Source organism: Myotis myotis, unplaced genomic scaffold (assembly GCF_014108235.1).
Source record: "Myotis myotis isolate mMyoMyo1 unplaced genomic scaffold, mMyoMyo1.p scaffold_m19_p_5, whole genome shotgun sequence".
Taxonomy (NCBI): Eukaryota; Metazoa; Chordata; class Mammalia; order Chiroptera; family Vespertilionidae; genus Myotis; species Myotis myotis.
The window spans coordinates 42,748,848-42,771,660 of NW_023416357.1; the positions used below are offsets into that span (position 1 = coordinate 42,748,848).

The following is a 22,813-nucleotide window of genomic DNA, read 5'->3' on the forward strand; positions in this document are numbered from 1 at the left end:
ATGATAATAAACTCCATGTAACTAGAAAAGTGCTCACCAGACAGATGACCCAGACCCAAGCCTTGCCCACCCAGGCCTCTTCGTGTCTACCATGAACGCACAGAGCCAGGTGGGCCGCCTTCCTGGCAGGGCTCTCACTTGGGTGTTAGGGGAGAAAGGAAGGCAGAGCTCAGTGTTCCCCAAACCAGTGGTGCTCAGAGTGGAGAAGCAAGGCAGCCTTCTCAGGCGCAGGACGCCTGAGTCACAGGGAAGGGGAGGAAAAAACCAGGGGGGATCTGTGGGTAGCAGGAATTCTAGACAAAATGAGCAATGGCTGGGGGGAAGCTGGGGCTAAAAACACAGTTCTTTATTGTAAAAAGCAGAACCAAGGAGTAGGCATGTTGCCATACTGACCTTACCAGTGAAATGGGCCTTATGCTCCAGGACGGGCTGAGTGATGAGGTGTGTGAGCGAGGGTGACCAAGGCGCGTATTCACATGGAACGTCTGAACATGATCTCTCCCAGACAGGGAGACCCCCTGGCCAACAGAGCCATTAACAATTGTCTGCTCCCTTCATTTGTTACAAGAAATGTGAGTCACGCCAATAAAAGCTGGCTATTGGCAGAGGGAAACCTAACATCTGACTTGTGAGGCAAAAGGAGCCAGCTGCTCTGGCCTCCAGGACTCACTAACTTCCTATTTCAAATCAAGTTCCCAGCTGACCCACGGCTCCAGAAAAAGAGGATGAACCCAATCACCCTCTCCTCTAGACACACACACCCCAGCCCACAGCGGGAGGGTTCCAGATTTTATCGTCTTCTTAAATGCACAAGGGGTTGAAATGAGACAACCACGTTAATGTGGTTTAGGGGCAAAAGAAGGACCAGGTGAAGCCATTGGGAGAACAAATGAGTCACACGAGTAGAGTCTGAAGTCCAACTTGCAACAGAAAGGCTTTCTAGCGACCCACCCAAGGCTGCTCCAGATCCTACATCCAAGGGCCCCAAGCCCCAGTGCCCTTGGGGTCACAGCGGGGGTCCTGATCTGGGTAGAACACGGGCACTGAGTGTTTGTGGTAGAACTGTAGCCGGGAAAGGAGCTGCTTGACCACATGGGGATACTCCCTGGACAGGTCATGTCTTTCTTCTGGGTCCCGATCAATATCAAAGAGCCAGAGGGTCTTGCTTGGTGGGTCTGATGAGGGTATCTCAGAAACATTGTATTGTGATGGTGGAGGGAACCAGTGACCACAGCCTGGCAAAGAAATATAACGGTTTATTGAAGAGAGACATGGTAGGTCAGTTCTAATTTCGTGGAGGGTACCCGGGGGACAAAGCTGAGCTGGGTTGTGGGCATGGACACACGAAAAAGACGGGGCCCTTGATGCTGTGTCTGGACCGAAGACTCGGACATCTGGTGCTTTAATGAGACATGTCTCCCTGCTTCACACCCAGGGGCGTCCAGAAAGATGAATGCATGCGTGTGTGTATGTGTGTGTGTTGGGGGGTATTTGTCACATGACTTGGTATTTAGTGGTCATGGGCCAGAGATGCTAAAATGTCTTGCAACACATGGTGCAGTCCCAAACAATGAAGCATTGTCTTGCCATGGTCGCCAAGAATGTCCTCATTATACACACTGCTTAATCGCATCATGACCTGAACCCTCATGCCACATACTCAGCAAGTCCTTCACAGCTGTCGCTTTTAGAGAAGGTGCTCGGGGGAAGCAGCCTCCTTCCCCAGCTACACAGTGGGTTGAGGATGTAGCTCTCAGAGGTTCTCTTTGTTGTGCTTGAGAACCACGTGTATCTGAAATCCTTATTTTCCCTGAAGCGCTAGAGTGGCATTTCTTCCCTTTATTCCTCCTACAGTTAATTCTTAGCTTTTTGGGGGTGAGGGGTCAGGATTAGTAGTAGATCCCACCACTCCCCGCCCCCTCATTCAACAGCCCCAGAGTTATGAGTTGTTCCATTAAGGGGAGTGCTGAGCATTCTACCTGGGTAGCCCGTGAGGAGTTTCCAGCTTTTGTGTCTAATTGCAGCATGGACAGATGTGTTGAAGGCTGAATATTCTGGAAGAGAAGAGTCACCCTTTGCTGGAGCCGTGCTGTTCCCAGGACCTGGGAAGAAATAGTTGGGGAGAATTAGATCACTGCTATCGGAATGTGTCATTATAAATCAACGTTTTATTTCCTTCTTGCAAAACAGTAGCTTTTATTCCAACACTGGAGTGTAAATGTGTATCCTGCCACAGAAATGAATCTTCTATTAAGTATAAACAGAGCCAAAGTTACATTAAACGTCAGTCATAAACCACCACGAATATAAAAGAAATCCCAAAGAGATTAGAATACTAATTCATCCTTAAAATCACTGCGTTCTGCCAACGCACAGCTGGCCATGTGCAGAGCAGTGTTCTGTTACAGCATGCTGGGTTGTTTGTGTGTTTTGCTTATGCTGTTAAATGACTGAATTAAATAAATACATTTTCTGTGTAAACTTATACCTAGGGAGAGAATATAATACACCATAAAATGTACATTTTAATGGAGTCTATTTCAAGCTATGCGAGGTCAAGCATGCTGTGATAAAGAGTACATATATTAATTTTTTAACCACAGGTATGAAATCTAAAAGTAATTGAGCAGTGCTCAGCTAACCATTCAGACAGGATAATTATGGGTGTAGGAATAAACCTGGTACACAAATTATTGGCTGGTATTGTGGAGGACATTAATTTATCATCTTGAGGTCTTATATATTTTTTTTTTTTTTTATTGCTTAAAGTATTACAAAGGGTATTACATATGTGTCCATTTTATCCCCCCGCCCTAGACAGTCCCCTAGCCTCCCCTATCTCCCAATGTCTTATGTCCACTGGTTATGCTTATATGCATGCATACAAGTCCTTTAGTTGATCTCTTACCCCCCTACCTCCTGCCCCCCAACCCTCCCCGGCCTTCCTGCTGCAGTTTGACAATCTGTTTGAGGCAGCTCTGCCTCTGTATCTATTATTGTTCAAAAGTTTATAATGGTCTCTATTATCCATGAATGAGTGAGATCATGTGGTATTTTTCCTTCATTGACTGGCTTATTTCACTTAGCATAATGCTCTCCAGTTCCATCCATGACGTTGCAAATGGTAAGAGTTCCTTCCTTTTTAGAGCAGCATAGTATTCCATCGTGTAGATGTACCACAGTTTTCTAATCCATTCATCTACTGATGGGCACTTAGGCTGTTTCCAGATCTTAGCTATGGTGAATTGTGCTGCTATGAACATGGGGGTGCATATATCCTTTCTGATTGGTGTTTCTGGTTTCTTGGGATATATTCCTAGAAGTGGGATCACAGGGTCAAATGGGAGTTCCATTTTCAGTTTTTTAAGGAAACTCCATACTGTCTTCCATAGTGGCTGCACCAGTCTGCATTCCCACCAGCAGTGCACAAGTGTTCCTTTTTCTCCACATCCTCTCCAGCACTTGTCGTTTGTTGATTTGTTGATGATAGCCAGTCTGACAGGTGTGAGATGGTACCTCATTGTTGTTTTGATTTGCATCTCTCGGATGATTAGTGACTTTGAGCATGTCCTCATATGTCTCTTGGCTTTCTGAATGTCCTCTTTTGAAAGGTGTCTATTTAGGTCCTTTGCCCATTTTTTGATTGGATTGTTTATCTTCCTTTTGTTAAGTTGTATGAGTTCCCTATAAATTTTGGAGATTAGGCCCTTATCAGATATGACATTGGCAAATATGTTTTCCCACACAGTGGGTTTTCTCGTTGTTTTGTTGATGGTTTCTTTTGCTGTGCAGAAGCTTTTTATTTTGATGTAGTCCCATTTGTTCATTTTCTCTTTAGTTTCAAGTGCCCTAGGAGCTGTATCAGTGAAGAAATTGCTTCGGCATATGTCTGAGATTTTGTTGCCTTTGGATTCTTCTAAAATTTTTATGGTTTCCTGTGGTACGTTTAAGTCCTTTATCCATTTTGAGTTTATTTTTGTGTATGGTGTAAGTTGGTGGTCTAGTTTCATTTTATTGCATATATCTGTCCAATTTTCCCAACACCATTTATTGAAGAGACTATCTTGGCTCCATTGTATGTTCTTGCCTCCTTTGTCAAATATTAATTGAGCATATTGGTTCGGGCCGATTTCTGGGCTCTCTATTCTATTCCATTGATCTATATGCCTATTCTTGTGCCAGTACCAGGCAGTTTTGAGAACAGTGGCTTTGTAATACAACTTGATATCTGGTATTGAGATTCCCACCTACTTTGTTCTTTTTCAGGATTGCTGCAGCTATTCGGGGTCTTTTTTTATTCCAGATGAATTTTTGGAGAGTTCGTTCTAGATCTCTGAAGTATGCCGTTGGTATTTTAATGGGAAGTGCGTTGAATTTATAGATTGCTTTGGGTAGTATGGACATTTTAATGATGTTGATTCTACCAATCCATGAACACGGTATGTTCTTCCATCTGTTTATGTCTTCCTCTATATCTTTTTTCAACGTCCTGTAGTTTTCTGAGTAGAGGTCTTTTACCTCTTTAGTTAAGTTTATTCCTAGGTAGCTTAATTTTTTTGGTGCGATGGTAAACGGGATTGTTTTTATAATCTCTCTTTCTGAAAGTTCACTATTGGTGTATAGAAATGCCTCGGATTTCTTGGGGTTAATTTTGTATCCTGCTACATTGCCAAATTCATGTATTAAGTCCAGTAGCTTTTTGATGGAGTCTCTAGGGTTTTGTATGTATAATATCATGTCGTCTGCAAATAAGGACAGTTTTACTTCCTCTTTTCCAATTTGGATGCCTTTTATTTCTTCTTCTTGCCGAATTGCAATGGCTAACACTTCCAGTACTATGTTGAACAGGAGTGGTGAGAGGGGGCATCCCTGTCTTGTTCCTGTTCTTAGGGGAAATGGTGTTAGTTTTTGTCCATTGAGTATGATGTTGGCTGTGGGCCTGTCATATATGGCTTTTATTATGTTGAGGTATGATCCTTCTACTCCCACCTTGCTGAGAGCTTTTATCAAAAATGGGTGTTGAATTTTGTCAAATGCTTTTTCTGCATCAATTGATATGACCATGTGGTTTTTTTCTTTCAATTTGTTTATGTGATGTATCACGTTTATTGATTTGCGGATATTGTACCATCCTTGCATCCCTGGGATAAATCCTACTTGGTCATGGTGTATGATCTTTCTGATGTACTGCTGGATCCGATTTGCTAAGATTTTGTTGAGGATTTTGGCATCTATGTTCATGAGGGATATTGGCCTGTAATTCTCTTTCATTGTGTTGTCTTTACCTGGTTTTGGTATTAGGGTGATGCTGGCTTCATAGAATGAGCTTGGAAGTGTTCCTTCCTCTTGAATTTTTTGTAGTAGTCTGAGGAGGATAGGTTTTAGTTCTTCCTTGAATGTTTGGTAAAACTCCCCTGTGAAGCCGTCTGGTCCTGGGCTTTTGTTTGCTGGAAGCTTTTTGATGACTGCTTCAATTTCTTCCATAGTTATTGGCCTGTTGAGATTTTTAGATTCTTCCTGATTGAGTTTTGGAATGTTGTATTTTTCTAGGAATTTGTCCATTTCCTCCAGGTTGTCTAGTTTGTTGGAGTAGAGCTGTCCATAGTATTTTTTAACAATCATTTGTATTTCTGTGGGGTCTGTTGTTATTTCGCCTCTATCGTTTCTGATTTTGTTTATTTGGGTCCTCTCTCTTTGCTTCTTGGTGAGTCTGGCTAGAGGTTTGTCAATCTTGTTTATCCTTTCAAAGAACCAGCTCTTGGTTTCATTGATTTTCTGTATTGTTTTTTTAGTCTCTATGTCATTTATTTCTGCTCTAATCTTTATTATCTCCTTCCTTCTGCTCACTCTGGGGTTTTCTTGTTGCTCTCTTTCTAATTCTTTGAGTTGTAGAGTTAGATGATTTACTACCATTTTTTCTTGTTTGTTGAGATAGGCCTGTAGAGCTATAAACTTCCCTCTCAGGACTGCTTTCATTGTGTCCCATAGGTTTTGGATTGTTGTGTTTTCATTGTCATTAGTTTCCAGGATGTTTCGAATTTCTTCTTTGATTTCATTGGTAACCCAATCAATACTTAATAGCATGCTATTCAGCTTCCAGGTGTTTGAGTATTTGGGGTTGTTTTTATTGTAGTTTATTTCTAATATTATGCCATCGTGGTCTGCAAAGACGCTTTTTATGATTTCAATCTTCTTGAATTTGGGGATACTTTGCTTGTGACCCAATATATGGTCTATTTTTGAATATGTCCCATGAGCACTTGAGAAGAACGTATATTCCCTGGCTTTGGGGTGAAGTGTTCTGAAGATGTCTATTAAGTCCATCTGATCTAGTGAGTCATTTAGGATTGCTGTATCTTTGCTGATTGTTTGTCTATAGGACTTATCCAGTGCTGTTAGTGGTGTATTAAAGTCCCCTACTATGATTGTATTGTTGTCGATCTCTCCTTTGATATCTTCCAGGAGTTTTTTTATGAATTTGGGTGCTCCTGCATTGGGTGCATATATGTTTACCAGGGTTATATCTTCTTGTTGTATTGATCCCTTTAGTATTATGAAGTGGCCTTCCTTATCTCTTGTTATGGCCTTCACTTTGAGGTCTATTTTGTCCGATATAAGTATTGCTACCCCAGCTTTCTTTTCCTTTCCATTTGCCTGAAAGATATTTTTCCATCCTTTCACTTTCAGACTGTGTGAGTCCCTTCTAATGAGGTGGGTTTCTTGTAGACAGCAGATGTATGGGTCATGTTTTTTTATCCATTCAGCCACTCGATGTCTTTTGTTTGGAGCATTTAGTCCGTTTACGTTTAAAGTTATTATTGAAAGGTACTTGTTTGTAGGCATTTCTGTTTTTGTGTGGCTGTTTTCTTTCTGAGCTTTTTATTTCTTATTTTTATACCAGTCCCTTTAGCATTCCTTGCATTGCTGGCTTGGTGGTGATAAACTCCCTTAGCCTTTTTTTGTCTGTGAAGCTTCTTATTTCCCCTTCAAGTTTGAATGATAGCCTTGCTGGATAGAGTATTCTTGGATTCAGTCCTTTGCTTTGCATCACTTTGTAAATTTCCGTCCATTCTTTTCTGGCCTGATGTGTTTTTGTTGAGAAATCATTTGACAATCTAATGGGAGATCCCTTGTATGTAACTTTCTGTCTCTCTCTTGCAGCCTGTAAGATTCTCTCTTTGTCATGAACATTTGCCATGGTAATTATGATGTGTCTTGGTGTGGGTCTTTTCGGGTTCACCTTGTTTGGGACTCTCTGGGCTTGTGTGACTTTTTTCTTCCCCACCTCAGGGAAGTTTTCTGATATTATTTCTTCTAATAGGTTTTCTAATCCTTGTTCATCCTTCTGTTGATCTGGTACCCCTATTATTCGTATGTTGTTTCGTTTCATGTTGTCCCAAAGCTCCCTTAGGCTCTCCTCCTGTCTTTTCATTTTTTTCTCCAATTGCAGTACAATTTGGGTGTGTTTTGCTTCCTTGTCTTCTAATTCACTAATTCGGTCCTCCGCTTCACCCAGTCTACTGTTGATACTTTCAATGGAGTTTTTCATTGCAGCTATATCACTCTTCATTTCTTCTTGGGTCTTACTTAAGTTGTTGATTTTTTCATCTGTTTCTTCTAGCTTCTTCCATATGTTATCGATTTTTTCATCTGTTTCGTCTTGCTTCTTGCAGAGGTTGTCGATTTTTTCCTCCATCCGGTTTATGCACTCTAGGACCCTTATTCTGAATTCTTTATCTGTCATGTTGCATGCCTCTGTATTACTTAGCTGCTTTTCTGGAGAGTCCTCCTTCTCTTTCCTTTGGGGGTTTCTTTGTCTACCCATGTTTGATCTCACTGACATATCTAGACGTTGAGTCGTTCAGTGGCTGCTCCCTTGGTGGCAGTGACTCCTTGGTCTGTGGTTGCTCTTCGGGCGGTTGCAGTAGCAGCTGCTCTTCAGTTGGCAGCAGCTCCTCTGGTGGGTGCTGTTCACAGCTGTGGTGGCTCTTCTGGCTGGTGGGGCGAGGTTTCACGTACAGCTGCTGTTCCTCAGCAGAGGGTGTGGTGCTCAGGAGGTTGCTGTTGCTTGGATCTGCTGCGTTGATTTAAAGGCACAAAATACAACACAACAAGGCACCACGTACCAGGCACTATACACAAATATATTCACGATATTAATAACCCCAAATAAAGGTGACCACCTGAATTAAGAGAATTAGGGGATAAGGAAGAAGGAAGAGAAAAAGATAAAAGAGAAAAAAGAAAAGAAAAGTAGGGACCAAAAAAAGGAGTGCAAAAATGAAATTGGGAAAAAGGAGGGGGGAAAATAAAAGCGAGATAAGAAAAGAAAAGAAAAAAAAAGAGCGAAAAGAGAGAATGAAGTGGAAGAGGGGAAGAGACTTTTTTATATGAGGAGAATACTCCTATAGAACAGCCATTAATCCTAACAAATTCCAGCAACAGCTCCCTGGAGATGAATGCAAACTAGAAACAACCAATAATATAACGATGAAAATAGAATGGAGAACACTAATCCCAAAATAAAATAAAGAGAAAATAAAATGGCACTTTAAAAAAAAATGGTAAAATGGTAGCAGTAATAATACTGGTTAAAAATAAGAAGGTAGTAATTAAAAGGGTAAAATCAGGTGATGGAAAAAAGAAGAGAAAAAAAAAGAAAAAAAGAAAAAAAAATTTAAAAAAAATAAAAAATAAATAAATAAATAAATAAAAAATTGGTTTCTTAGTTAAAAGGTGAAAAAAGAAAAAAAAAAAATATTGCAGTAGTGAAGGTCCTTCGGTTCTTCTATTCTTCAGTGTGGCTCGCCTTAGACCTGCCAGGTATTCAGGAGGGTGTTGAGTTTCCCTGCGATACACTGTTCCTCTGTGTTGTAAACCACAGTCCTTATTTTAAAGCAAGCCGCATTTGTTTCCCAGACTACCTTATTTTGTGTTTAGCAAAGAGTCAGTTTGTGGGTCAGCCTCTGGGTGGCAGTGCTCTGGGGTTGGCCTCTGAGGCTATAGGGCCTCTCTGTCCAGTGGGAGTTCACTGCCCAGAGCTGGCTGCGTAATAGTTACCAGTGCTGTGTTGTTGCTGGGATTGAAAAAAATCTTGAGGTCTTATATTAATTGATCAATAGGTTTTTGAGGAGAGCAATGAATACCTGTCCCTCTTCCCCTTTTGAGTTTGGAACCAATTGAGGTAGAGGCCAAACAGACGAAGCTGGAAATATTGCTTTTGTTTCTGATAAACTTGATTGGTGAGAACACAGGTTCAGATCTGTGACAGGGAAGCCTTGCTAATAACTGGCCCCTGACTTAGGAAGCTAAGCCACCCAGCACTGGTCTTGCTGGACACCCATCAGTCTCCCCCAGGATGCACAGCTCAGAGCAGACCAGGGTGCTTCCAGAAACCCACAGACAAAGGCTCTGACTTGAGCAAGCTTAGTTCCTTCTGTAGGAGAACTCTGTCTTTCACCTGCTTATGGGGAAGAGGAGTAAGGTCCAGAGAGACCCAAGTTCACCTCTAGTTGATGATCCTGGAGGGCAAGGTATGAAGGCCCCCACCTCCTCTTAACCTGGCTATGTTTAAAAGCCTCAACTTAGGGACTAACTGTATAATATTTAGTCTAAGTCCACATTTATCTGTTAACTTTTCAAACATGGTCACAGCAATCACCTTGGGTGCACGTCCAAAGACGGCCAGACCACCCGCCCAGTGACTAATGGCCGTATCTGTGATAAGCCTGTGCCCGTGGTTGGTCCATCTGTCCATCTGGTGCATGGACTTTGAGGCTGCCCTGCTCCCTGCCAGAGCAGACTTCTGTGCTGCTCAGGGCTACAGGCAGGAAGTGTTGGGAAAGGCAGGGTCCCATTCTTTTGCCAGTCTGTGGAAATGACCCTGGAAGACATCTGGGAGACTGAGCCAATCAACATGGGTGGTTTTAGACCTTCAGTCCTAACAACTGCATACCAACAAGTCATTAGCACCAAAGGAAATCTTTCTGACTTCTTGATTCTGTTTGCTTGTGGCTGTTTTGGCTCCAATAGCTTGAGGAGGTCGATCACAGGAAGTGGTTGTTAATAGACAGACTGTGGTGAACTGCAGCCTTCATGATTTACTCCTCACAAGTCTGTATGGCGGCCACGTTTTGATACCAAAGAATGTTAAATAACACAAGTTTTCTTTGTGGAACATAAACAGCAACAACAAAAAGGAAATTCGGCTATCTCAGCTATACTTATATTTACATACTTTTTTTTCTTAAAACAAACAGGAACATAAAATACCCAAACAATAAATAAGACTGAATGATGAAAGATGCTGTTATCTCAATGAATTTTTCATTTTTAGAAATTAAACAAATGAAAAATTACTAGAAATAGTATAGCTAGTACCCTGTGAGCTGTCACCCAGAATGAACAGATGTTAGCATTCAGTCACATTTTCTTTTTATTTTTTAATTAAAGAAACAGGACAATGAAGATGAAGTGACAGTTTCCTTTGTCCCCATCCTCAATCCCAGACCCTCACCCACTCCCCAGAGGCTCCTGCTTCACCATGAAAGTGTACAGTGTTTCCTTCAGCTGTTTAAAAATACGTTAACATAAATATGTGTCAAGGAATAATATATAGTGCTGTTTGATACTTTAAAAATGCATGTGTGTGTAAAGCTATACATATTCTGCATCTGTTGTTCACCCACAATAGTATTTTTAGAGCCCTATTATAAACGCATATATATTTAACTGTTTAACATTTCACTATATAAAAAACACATTTTATTTAACCTGTGAGGGGCTCTTAGATTCCTTCACTTTTGCTTTTTCCTATTATAAGCTATCCTGCAGGGAACATGTTGCCCACAGCTCCTTATGCATATGGGCTCTGGGTGTGTGTCTGGCAGAACTGTCTAGTTCAGTGGTTCTCAACCTTCTGGCCCTTTAAATACAGTTCCTCATGTTGTGACCCAACCATAAAATTATTTTTGTTGCAACTTCATAACTGTAATATTGCTACTGTTATGACTCGTAATGTAAATATCTGATATGCAGGATGGTCTTAGGCGACCCCTGTGAAAGGGTCGTTGGACCGCCAAAGGGGTTGCGACCCACAGGTTGAGAACCGCTGGTCTAGTTGCAAGGTACACACATTTCCAACTTCACAACATGTACTGATTGGCCCGCCTACCAGTAATGTCCCTATTTCTTCACATCCTCTCTGAATTTAAATTTTCAGAATTTAAATTTTCTACCTCTCTAAAAATTTGAGAGAGAATCTATAGCTTAAAAAAAATCATTTGACCATCAATCATATCTTTCTTTTTCTGTGTCAATCCTAAGACTGCTTTAAAACATTTTAAAATAACACTCATAGAAAAATGTGCACAAATCTCGCTTGACAAAGAGTGGACTCTCCCTTGTAAACACCAGCCCACTCAAGAAAGAGAACATTACTAGGCCTGCAAAACCCTCCTCTCCCCAAGGTAACTGCTTTCCTAACTTCAACTGGTGTTTTCAGGATTGAATCCACAGTGTATGAGATAAGACTATCTAGATGAGGGATATGAGGTAGAGATTACTTAGAATGTTAACAAACTTTTAGAATTTCTCTGAGGCAGTTGGATTAGATCCAGATTTAAGAAATACTTATTGCCCAGCTAGTGTGGCTCAGTGGTTGAGTGAGGACCTATGAACCAGGAGGTTACAGTTTGATTCCTGGTCAGGGCACATGCCCAGGTTGCAGGCTCGATCCCCAGTCGGGGGCATGCAGGAGGCAGCCAATCAATGATTTTCTCTCATCATGGATGTTCTCTCTCTCTCGCCCTCTCCATTCCTCTCTGAAATCAATAAAAATACATTTTTAAAAAGACATATTTATTGATTAAAAACTATGCGGTACGAAAGCTTTGTGCTCTAAAATTCTATGACATGAAGTACTAAGCAAAGAGACACCTAAGAGAAGTTTTGAATGTAAAATCTAAGATATTTAGGAACTAAGTTATAAATAATAAAATTTCAAGTTTGGTGATTGGGAGAATAGAGTTGCTGCTGGCAGAATGGAGATGTTGGGACAAGAAACAGTGGCAATAATATGATTCTGGAGTCAGGCATACAATTTTAAAGAATTAATATCAGCTCAAGGTAGAACTATCACTCCACACTGGAGCTAACACACGGGCCCTGCATGAGAGACTGAAGCACACTCTCACTCAACCACCGCCCACAACGCAGCGATCACTGAACCCTGGGCACGCGTTAGTTGTCTGGAGAGAGAAGCAAGAAGAAATCACTTGCCCAGAGACAGAGCACTGAATGCCAAAAACCCCACAGAACTGTTAGCAAACGAAGCAGAGAAGGAAATAATACGAGGAAGAAAAGCAGTTGAACAGGACATCACACAAGTTAAGAGAGTTTCAGACCATGAATCACAAGTACCAAATATTCCACCCATCAGCTTGGTGAATAAAAAATAAATAAATAAATAAATAAATAAAAAATAATAAGCAAACTGGATTTGTTAACCTTTGGGAAGAAAGTAGGGAGTTCAGAGAGAAGCATAAGCAAACAAATCTTTCTCTTTTCCTTCTGAGCTAAAAGTCACCTCTACGATGATAAGGCTTTCTGGCTAGAATAACTACTCAGTTATAAGATGGATTAATCATGTGTATTGGTTTTGATGTGAAAAAGATCAGCAGAAAATCTGAGGGCAAACGAAGGAAATCAGTATTTTACATAACATTTAATGAGCTTTATAGAGGTCCTTGTCTGCACAGCCTCTGGGAATGTGAAGCAGTTCAGGTATCCCGAGTGAGGAGGACCCATCAATGGCTTCGTGGAGAACTGTGCTCGCCAGAGCCACGGGTTCCAGACACGCCTGGGAGTGGTATCTAGGTGGGATGGTGAGCTAGTGGGTGGCGGTCCAGGTTCCCATCTCCACTTCAATCAGTGCTCACCGTTTAACCCTTTAGGAAGCACCTGTAGTATTTGCTCAATATACTGTACATCTCTACATTTTTGTTTGAAGAAAGGGCCTGTGGCTAAAATATAAATTGAAAGACAGTAATTAGTGATAGGTGAAGGATTCACCAAATGGAAAAGGGACTGAGAAATGCCCAAGGACACACCTGACCTCCTGGTATTCAATGCTTCTGTCTCTTGTTTGTACAATGCATCCTCCTGACTCTTTGGAAACTACTGTCTCATAGCATCTATGATTGTGTTTTATAAAATACATTAATTTTTCTGACTATGTACTTTACACATTTATTGTAGATACGTTGAAAAACACACAAAAAAGTATGAACAGGAAAATTAAAATTACCTGTAGATTTATTAGCTGTTGTTTAGATTTTGGTGTATAATCCTTGAGACTTTTAACTACACAACACTTAAATAAAATAAACGTGTTAGTTGACTTGCAAATAAGAGGTAGCTTCACAGAAAACAAACTTTTCATGCCTAGAGGAAACAGGGAAGGGTGGGGAGGAGTCCCCAGCATCAGTGCAGGGTGAACAGATGGCTGGGTCTCCTCTCATGGAGCGTGAGCGTGGCTGGAGAATGGGGCTTAGAAAGAGTTAATGCTCTGACTGTGTAGGAAGGGATGGTAATAAGGACCTGGCTGTGGGACTGAAGTGAAGGCCCGCCCCCCTCTCCCAGTAGGCAGGGTGCACAGCAGTGCAGAGCACACACTTTTGGAGCCCAATTGCTTGGGTTTGAATCTCAGCTCTGTCACTCACTGGCTGTGAGACCTTAGGCATTAGCTGACCTTCCTAGGCCTGGATTTCTTCATCTGTGAAATGAGGATAATATCATCTATTTCACAGGATTGTTGTGTGGCCTACATGTGATGATAAATATTAGCACTATGCCCAGTATATAGTAGGTGCACAATAAATGTTATTATTACCAGTTGTGCAATCTTGGGCAAGTTTCTTAACTTCCCATGCCTCAGTTTACTATCTATAAAATTAGTATAACAATAGCTAGTGGTATAAGGCACATACAGTACTTAGCACAGTATGTGGTACACTGTAAGACTACTGTCAACATTAATGATAACAGCTTTATGTTTGAAGCAGATAGTAAGCACTTACTATCTGCTTCAAACATAAAGCACTGTGTTAAGTGCTCTAAGTTAACTCACTTATTCCTTGCAGTAGTTCTATGAAATAGGTAATAATGTCTGCCAAAAACTGTCATTAAATGCTAGAAAGGTTTTTCCCTTTTATATCCTCTTTTACTTAAGAACTTAAAAAAAGGAGAAAAGTAGGCAGAAGCAATTACTATATCAGAAAACAAAAAAACACACAAAACAAATCACTTCTTTGGCCTGGGCTTGGAGAGGATCTGCATTTGCTCCCCCATTCGTGTTCCAGGCTTCGAACAGTTTAGGGGGGAAATGTCAATGGCGGAAGTTTTAATTCGCTGCTTTTAGGTTCAGTCCCTTTTCTGCCCTGTTGAGGGGCCTGCCATTTATTTCCTCTGAGCTCTCTTTCTTTTTGATCACTTTAATAATGTACAAAGATAAGTTTAAATTTTTATTCTAGCTCTAATGACCCATTTTATTCCTCCTGCTGATATGAAGCCATCTTCACACTACAATGGCACATGCCTATTAGAACAAAACTTACTCACTTGGGCTAAGTGAAGAAAACCCCCTAGCTTTTCTAGATATCTGGCTGTCAATGGACTCCTTCATGTATGTTCTTTAAAGTGTTTCTTTTTTAATTGATTTTTTTTAGAGAGAGGAAGGGAGATAGAGAAAGAGAGAAAGAAACATTGATATGAAAGAGAAATATTGATCAGCTGCCTCCTGACTAGGAATGAAACCCACCACCTTTTGGTGCATGGAACGATGCTCCAACCAACTGACCCACACTGGCCAGGGCTCACGTATGTTTTTTAATGAATAGGTAAGACTTAGGTTTAATTAGCACAACTACCTTCAACTTCTGTGCTTAAGTTAAAAGTTCTTGAAAGTAGATTGTTTGCTAGCTTATTACGTGAGTCAATATGCCTCAGAGTCTATTTGCACTAAACATTTGATTGGTGGACAATTTCTTCATGGCTAAATCCATAAAAAGTTCAAAGGACCCCAAATTCAAGGGAAGTTCAAGTCAATAGGATCCTTATTGTGCCGATAGTCTGAGCCTCAGTGCCCACAGCCTGCATGTTCCCCAGATCATAGCACACTGGGGCAACATCTGGCCAGATGCACTTGGGCACATGTGGATCAAAACTCCAGTCTGCTCATAATTTTACACGTTCCCAGAGCTGTGGGCTCAGGCCAGGCTGCCTCGCATCTCGCTGTGTGGCAAGGACTTGCCTACCCAGATGCAAATGTGTACACTGTTGTCTTGATGCTTGTTTTTGAAAATCATTCTGAATCTAAAAATAGAAGTTTTCTCTAAAAATAGTTCCCAAAGAAACACTGGCCAGAAGCCCCACACTCTGAGCTGATGCTTCACTGACCCTCTTTGCATAATTTTCAGAAGCGAAAAAAGGCCCCAATAGCCATACGTACGGCCCTTGGGGCTGGAGAGCTGGGACTTATAGAACTGTGAGGAATTAGCAGCAGCACTCCCTACGCTGCGGCTCTAGTTCTGGGAAGGAACTCGGAGAAACCACAGTGCATTTTAGTAGCTTTCAGAATAATCTCTCCTTCTAGTATCTTATTAAGTTACTTAACCACTCTGACTTCCTGTTTCCTTGTATGTAAAATGGGGATAAAAATAATGTCTACCTCCCAGGCTGACTGTGAGGATGAAATGAGATCCTATGGGTGGTGAGTGTGCTGTGCACTGAGTATAAATGTCCTGGTTCCCGGTCTCTCGAATTCCCACAGCAGTTGCACAGGACTGGTTGACCAACTGAGAGAAATCATCTCCGTTTTGGTTGAACCTATGGCCTTTGATTGATAGCCATCAAAATCAAGGTGTGATCAACAGCCCAACTCTGTAATGACCGTTAGATCTGAACCAGCTGCCAAGGGACCAAGGTATTAGAAAATCATGGCTAAGAGGGGATGAGGAAATGTGGCGGTATTAGTCATCGGGTACAAAGTTTCAGTTATGTAAGTCCCAGGGATTTACTGTACAGCCTAGTGCCCATAGTTAACAATTCTGTATCATCAATACTGTGCCATTAGTACTGTATCATCACTACTTTATCATGCACTTAAAAATTGGTTAAGTGTTCTTATCACACACACACACACACACACACACACACACACACACACATAATAAAGAGGGCAGGAGGAAACTTTTGGGAGGAGACGAATATGTTTATATTATAGATTGTCATGATGGTTTCACAAATGTATATTTATCTCAAAAGTCATTGTCGTATACATTAAATATGTACAGCTCTTTGTATGTCAATCAGACCTTAATAAAGCTGTTTAAAAACAAATGAATAAAAAATAATGTGAAATAATAAAGCAATGCCACATGAATTCTATATGCTAAATCAGAGGTTTAGCCAAATATTGTGAAAATAGAGTGAAACAGAACAGGGATCGCCAATTATGGTTCTATGTTGGGATTGCCCGACACCCCAGTCACCATCACACAAACTCGGTCTCCTTGAGCCCAGCACAGCTCAGCCCTGGGCTCTCGCCTGGCCCAATGTGGGCTGTTTGGTCTCCTGTCACCTCCAGTGAGTTGAAATCACCATCTTAAGCAGCAGCTTCTATTACGCTTGCGATTGTCATGAGTAGCTCCTCCCTGCAAACAAACTCTATGCAGCTGCCCCTATAACACAGCTAAAACCAGGAAAGTCCAATGTCCACTTGCTTCCATGTTTTCAGTCCGCAGAGGACTCTTCAGGCTCCAAGGATCTCAGGTGACAGACAATGGCCAGCACACTCTGCTGGAGGCACCCACGTGGGCAGAGGTGCAAAGAATGAGGGGGCCTGTGGGCATGGGCAGCATGTCAGCCTTGGGGGACGGTGGAGCTGGTTTGTGGTTCTGGGTGACAGTGGCCACATGCCCTTTGCCCGTTGGAGCCAGTCCCACCCCTCGGTCCCTGTACAGCTCTACCGGCATGAACTCTGGAGAAGGGGAAAATAAGGAGGCCTGACCACCACTAGAAATCCCCCCTAAATTCATCCTGCCTTATTTCTGGACATAAACCTGATTGCTGCACGTTTTCTGTTGCATCCACACCACTCATTTAGAATCCTCTTGGCAAAATCCTTACAACACAAAACAGGAGTATCGAGGAAAATATAACACCAGACATAAAGCTAACCAGAAAAAGGTGAGGAGGAATATTACAGATGGTATTTATTACCTACTAGGGACAAATCAAAATGCTCATAATTTTTATACACGCAGTCCACATGACATATTTCAAATGAATCTTAAGTTTACAATTTTCAGTTTACAAAGTCAGTTTCTCTGACACCTACTCATTCAGTCCATATTTGATATTTTAAAAGTCCTAGTGAAAAAAAGGGCTTTGATGTGGCTTTCTCAGCCTCGGTGGAGTTCAAATGTTAATCATTACTGAATTGTGCATAATAAGTATTCAGAGAATGTGCCTGTGTTACAGGGAACTTCAACAGTTGGTTAATGTCTGACATTAGCCCGGAGTGTCAATTGAGCAGTATAAACCAAGGACTCAGTGAATCCTCAACTCATGACTGTGCTAGTAAATTAATCCATTTATATCTGAAATGGGTTACTCATTCATTTGCCTATAAAAATATTTATTTTGTTGATCATTCTAAGTGCAATATATTAAATCTTCAAAATGAATAAACCAAAGTCCAGCTGTTGATAATAAAATAATTTTGTTAAGCCCGGCCGGTGTGGCTCAGTGGTTGAGCATCGACCCATGAACCAGGAGGTCACAGTTCCATTCCTGGCACATTCCTGGGTTGCAGGCTCGATTCCCAGTTGGGGACATGTAAGAGGCAGTCGATCAATGATTCTCTCATTGATGTTTCTCTCTCTCTCTCTCTGAAATCAATAAAAATATATTAAAAAATAATTTTGTTAAAACACCACAAATTCTGAAATAGTGGAAAATACATTTGTTGACTGAGTGAATAAAATGCACAAAGTGCCTGAGAGGGTCCAGGAAGGCAGTGCTCACTGATCTGGGCCCTAAAGGACAGGATGAACGTGACAGCTAAAGAGAGTGTGACAAAAATGATCCAAAAAGTGGGGGGTGTCTCCCTTCTTGAATATTTCTTCTCCCTATGGAAACTTCCTCCTTCTCATAGTTTATGTACTCTCTCTGGCTCCATCACATTTCCGTTGCACCCTCCTACCCCCCAAGCTACCCTGCCTTCTTTCGACCCTGTGCCCAGGTGAGGAGCGGGGCTGGGGGCAGAGAGATCCTGTCTACCTGACTGCCCCTAAGACAGCTTCCACAGGAGCTCCTCTCTGATGCACCATGTGCACTGGCACATCCTGCACCCCCGAGCTGGGTGCCTCATCTTCACATTTTCCTGTTGTAGCTAAAGTGGTAGAAACATTCAGACTGAGACGAGAGAGGGTCAGAGGATGGAACCCTAGAGAGAAACAGCAAGTGAAAGGCAGAGCAGAGGGGAAGGAGCCTCCCAAAGACAGAGGAGGAGGTAGACTAGAAGGATGCTTTGGAAGTCACGCCAAATAGTCCATGGAGAAATGGTTGCTGTCAAAGAGAGGAAAAGCACAAGAAAGCAGGGAAGGAGAGCCTGGATTTGGAGACTAGGATGCCATCCATGACTGGGAAGACAGCAATGTCCCTGGGCTTGTTAGATATAATGCCCATAATAAACATGAACGAGGGCTCCAACGAGCTTACAATAACAAAGGCAGATAGAAGAGTGTGTACTTTCTCTAATCATCCTCCAATTAAAGTGAAAACAGATGATCATTTCTAGCTCTGACATCACTGTGCATGTGCCAACCACCGTTTCCATTCTGAGCCTGCCCCACAGCAGGCTAATCTAATGCAGAACTGTGGCTAGCCTTTGAATTCACATTTTTAGTTTGCCTTTCTCTAAATACAAGTTTTTCAAGTAATTGGTAGAGTCCGTCAGCAAATCGCTATAAATGGACACTGTGTATATATAAAAAAAGGGGAAACTAACCAAAAATATTCCTCTTCAGCCTGTGATTAAGATGATGAGCACGAACCAGGCAGAGCCGTCTGTTCTCTGGCCAGGGATGAAAGAAGAAAGGCTCCCCGCCCCGCAACATGGCATTTATTGAAATCCCAACTTTCACAAAGCCCCGCGGTCCAAATGCTTTGCTGAAGGCCACACTCCTGTGCCTTATGGCTCATATTCCAGAGCGCAGGAAAGACGTGTCTAGGCTCTGAGCACATTTTTGGAGAAGGATAAAATAATGCAAATTTAATACTTAATTTGGAAAGGGGGCCCTGCCCATGGACTCAGCCCGTGATGGCTGTCAGGTGGGCCTGGCCTCTCCCTCTTGGCAGGGTGGTGGTGCCGTCCTTCCAGACCCTGGGAGCTCACACTGGGGCAGCAGTGGCGGCAAGCACATGCAGAAAACTAAAGCTGGCTGGCGCTCTCCCAAGGACAGCCCTGCAGAGCATCGCTATCCCACGTCCCAGACCCGGCATGTTACACAAACCCTATAATCACTGAAATGAGGGCCACGAGGTGCTGCTTGCCAAAGGTAAAAAAGCAAACATTTGAGACAACTCTTTCTAGCCTACCCTGGTTCTTGGCAGCAGCCCAGTTGAAACTAAGGATGTTTTATATTTTGAATCTATCAAGGTCTCCAATAACCCAAGATTCAGAACAATCTCTCTTTCCAAGGAAAACTGAACACACATCTGAGACAATAAGCAAAGACAGTGTCTTTAAAGAGGTGCCACCAATTCTCCAGATCAACGTGCAAAGTTCGGTTGCAGAGTATCCACCTTACGTGTTCATGAATTTATACACACTGATTTGAATCTGGCAGCTTGATCAGGGCATCCAACAGCCAGCCAGACTGAGATTCCTGAAGCCTCAGTCCTTTCCCTAAAAACCTTGTGTTAACTGTCCCATCCATAACCCCAAAGTGATTCCTGGCTGCCAGGCACCTCACACATATCCATGAAATGACTCACAGAAGGGGCAGATCTAAATCTGTGCTGGCCAACCCAGTCCTGAGAGACACTCTCTCCCTACCAGCCATGGTGCCATCATTTGAAGCCCAAAGGAGATGGGAGTGGGGGGAGGAGGGGGGAGCCTCGACTCTATTGTCACTACTCACTCCTTCTCTTTCCTCTGATAGTATTGTTAGCGTTCACATGGGGGGCTGATGTGTACAGATAAACCTCACTTCTAAGACTTGCATATGGAAAACCAATTAAGATGGGGAAGGAAAAAAAAAAAAACAGAACTGAATTTTCCATCTGACTCGAATAAGCATGCTGAGACCTTCAGGCAGATGAGGACATGGGTGACAAGCCTGCTGCCATAGCAGGGGCTCACGGCACTAGAGGCGGGTGTTCTGCAAAGGTTAGGTGGTTCCCTGGTATACCACACACTCAGCGCCTAGCACTGCGTAGGTATCTGGTAAATATGCCTGAATAAGGCAATGAACTGGAGCTCCAAGGTTGTGGGGAGATTTACAGTGAGCTCAGTAAGGTCAGACAGAGAAAGAGAACAGCAGGCCGAGACACAGCCCGACCGCGGGAAACGTACACTTCTCAATTTCACACCTCCAGGCAGGGCCAAGGTAGAAGAATAAGGTTTAGAGAGAAGACACTAGAAAAATTAAGGAGATAGTTATTACAGAATGAAGGAAGTTAGAACTACCAAGGGGCCTGAGCCATCATGTAATTGCTCTCCCCTTTGCATACATGAGGAAACAGAAGTTCCGTTCCCTGAGCCAGCTAGCTGATGTCCAAGATGGGAGCCGCTGGTCAGGTACCCAGCTCTGTATTAGGTCATACTAACAAGAAGTTTGGGCTTTTCTTTTTGTAATCACACTGAGAAGGAACGTAACTTTAAATCTGCGGCCAGGGTAAACCTGTGGTCCCATTGCTGGATCTAAGGGGCATCTAATGATGCTAAATGATAGATTTAAATGAACAGATAATTCCTAACATCTTAACTCCATTCCTGAGTGGTCAAAGGGAGCGAGGCTGTTTGCAAGCATGAGGAAGGGACATGTAGGCCCTTATTTGGTTGTGTTTGCTCTACTACCAGTGAACTGCTTATCTGCATAAGATAAAGAGCCTTCCTCAGAACAATGAGGGGCACACAGCCTGGGGCCTGGAAAGAAGCCTTTATTTATTTTTTTTTTAAATTCTCACCCAAGGATATGTTTATTGATTTTAGAGAGAAAAAAAGGAGGAAAGGGATATGGAGAGAGAGAGAGAGAGAGAGACATCAATCAGTTGCCTCCTGTATGTACCCCGACAGGGGATGGAACCCGCAACCTAGCTATGTGCCCCGACCAGGAATCGAACCCACAGTCTTCTTGGTGTACAGGACAACACTCCAACCAACCAAGCCACCCAGCCAGGGCCGGAAAGAAGCATTTTTCCTTCCCCCATGTGACTCACCCTCTCTCACGGAGAGTGTTTTCAATCATGCATTGGAACTGGAGCTCCAGGTCCAAAACTGACAATTCACCATAATACATTTCCCTCTGCACTGGGGACACTTTTTGTATTAATATGATTAAATTCACCTGTCAGTCCACCGGTATACCCTTTGAACACTTGCGAGAAAGCCAGCAGCTTACTGGGGCTTTTCCAATAGAAATATCTGCTACTAAAAGGTGATTTCCACACATATCCCCTGCCTCCCTTGATCAGGAGATAATTACTGGGCTGTGTGAGCCGCTGAAGCTGAGGCCTGGCACATACACTGTGCTTTTGTCAGAGTGCCAGCGGGAGCGCAGAAAGCCCTGGATGTGCACCACTCTATCCACCCCTGCGAGCTTCCATGAGGTCAGAGCATCCAAGTTCCCACAGAAACAGTGCTGGTCTCCTTGGCTGGAGGGCTTGGAACAGCCCTCTGCCTCCCTGCTTGTGGCTGCTTTCCTATGTTATCCAGCCTAAATGTCTTCCAGAGGCTCAAATGATGCAAGCTCTATGAAGACTGGGATTCGTCCCCATGGAATACAGGAATTTACATTATTTCAACAAAGATTTCTTGAGCATTTACTCTGCAGCTGCCATACCAGGAACTGGTTTTATTCCATTAGGTGATTATTTACTAGTATTGAACAGCTACTCTGCACTAGGAACTAGGCTTGAGTGCCATTCCCTGCAAGGAGGTCCTGGCCTAGTGAAGGGCCTGTTCATTATTTCAGATGTCCCCTTGTTCTCTCAGTTGAGGAGAGCAGGCAGAACTAGACAGGGTTCCTGGCCGTCCTGGTGAGTCAAGGGTATAAGCACAGTGTCTCAATGGCTCTAAGAGTATTTTGCCATTAATGTTTTGAACACCATTTAGTTTCAAGGAGCTCACAGAAGATATATGCAGAGATAGACTCCTGCAAAAAGCAACAGAAATACCAGGGGAGAGATTATCTCTAAGGATTAGTAAACTGCTCATGATGATGTAACTGACACGTTCAGTGAAAAGAAAAAAGAGTGTTTTTTGTTTGTTTTGTTTTTTATGAAAACTAGTTCATTCCTTTTGTTGCCTTGCCACTCCATCAAACCCACCTACCATTGGTTAGAGAGCTTGGTCAATGTAATCACACAAGTTTCTCTTAAGGAAGAAAGTTAGAGAGGAAGGTTGGGAACTGCTTAATTTTCATGTGACAGGAGAAACGGAAACCGGGGGACTATTCTGACTTATCAAGCAGATGAAACAGCCACTGGGGAAAGAGGGCGAGAGCTCAGAAGGATCAGGGGGAAA

General features: G+C 42.5%; 1 protein-coding gene across 1 annotated transcript in view; it reads right to left on the reverse strand.

Moving 5' to 3' along the window:
• Nucleotides 1-325: 325 nt before the first annotated feature.
• Nucleotides 326-22,813, reverse strand: part of ARSB (arylsulfatase B) — a 136,073-nt gene continuing 113,585 nt past the window's right edge. Inside the window, exons 7-8 of the mRNA XM_036309507.1 lie at nt 1,980-2,102; nt 326-1,235 (exon numbers count right to left, since the gene is read on the reverse strand). Coding sequence (XP_036165400.1) covers nt 970-1,235; nt 1,980-2,102 — 389 coding nt within the window. The 3' untranslated portion in view covers nt 326-969. The remainder of the gene's footprint in view (nt 1,236-1,979; nt 2,103-22,813) is intronic.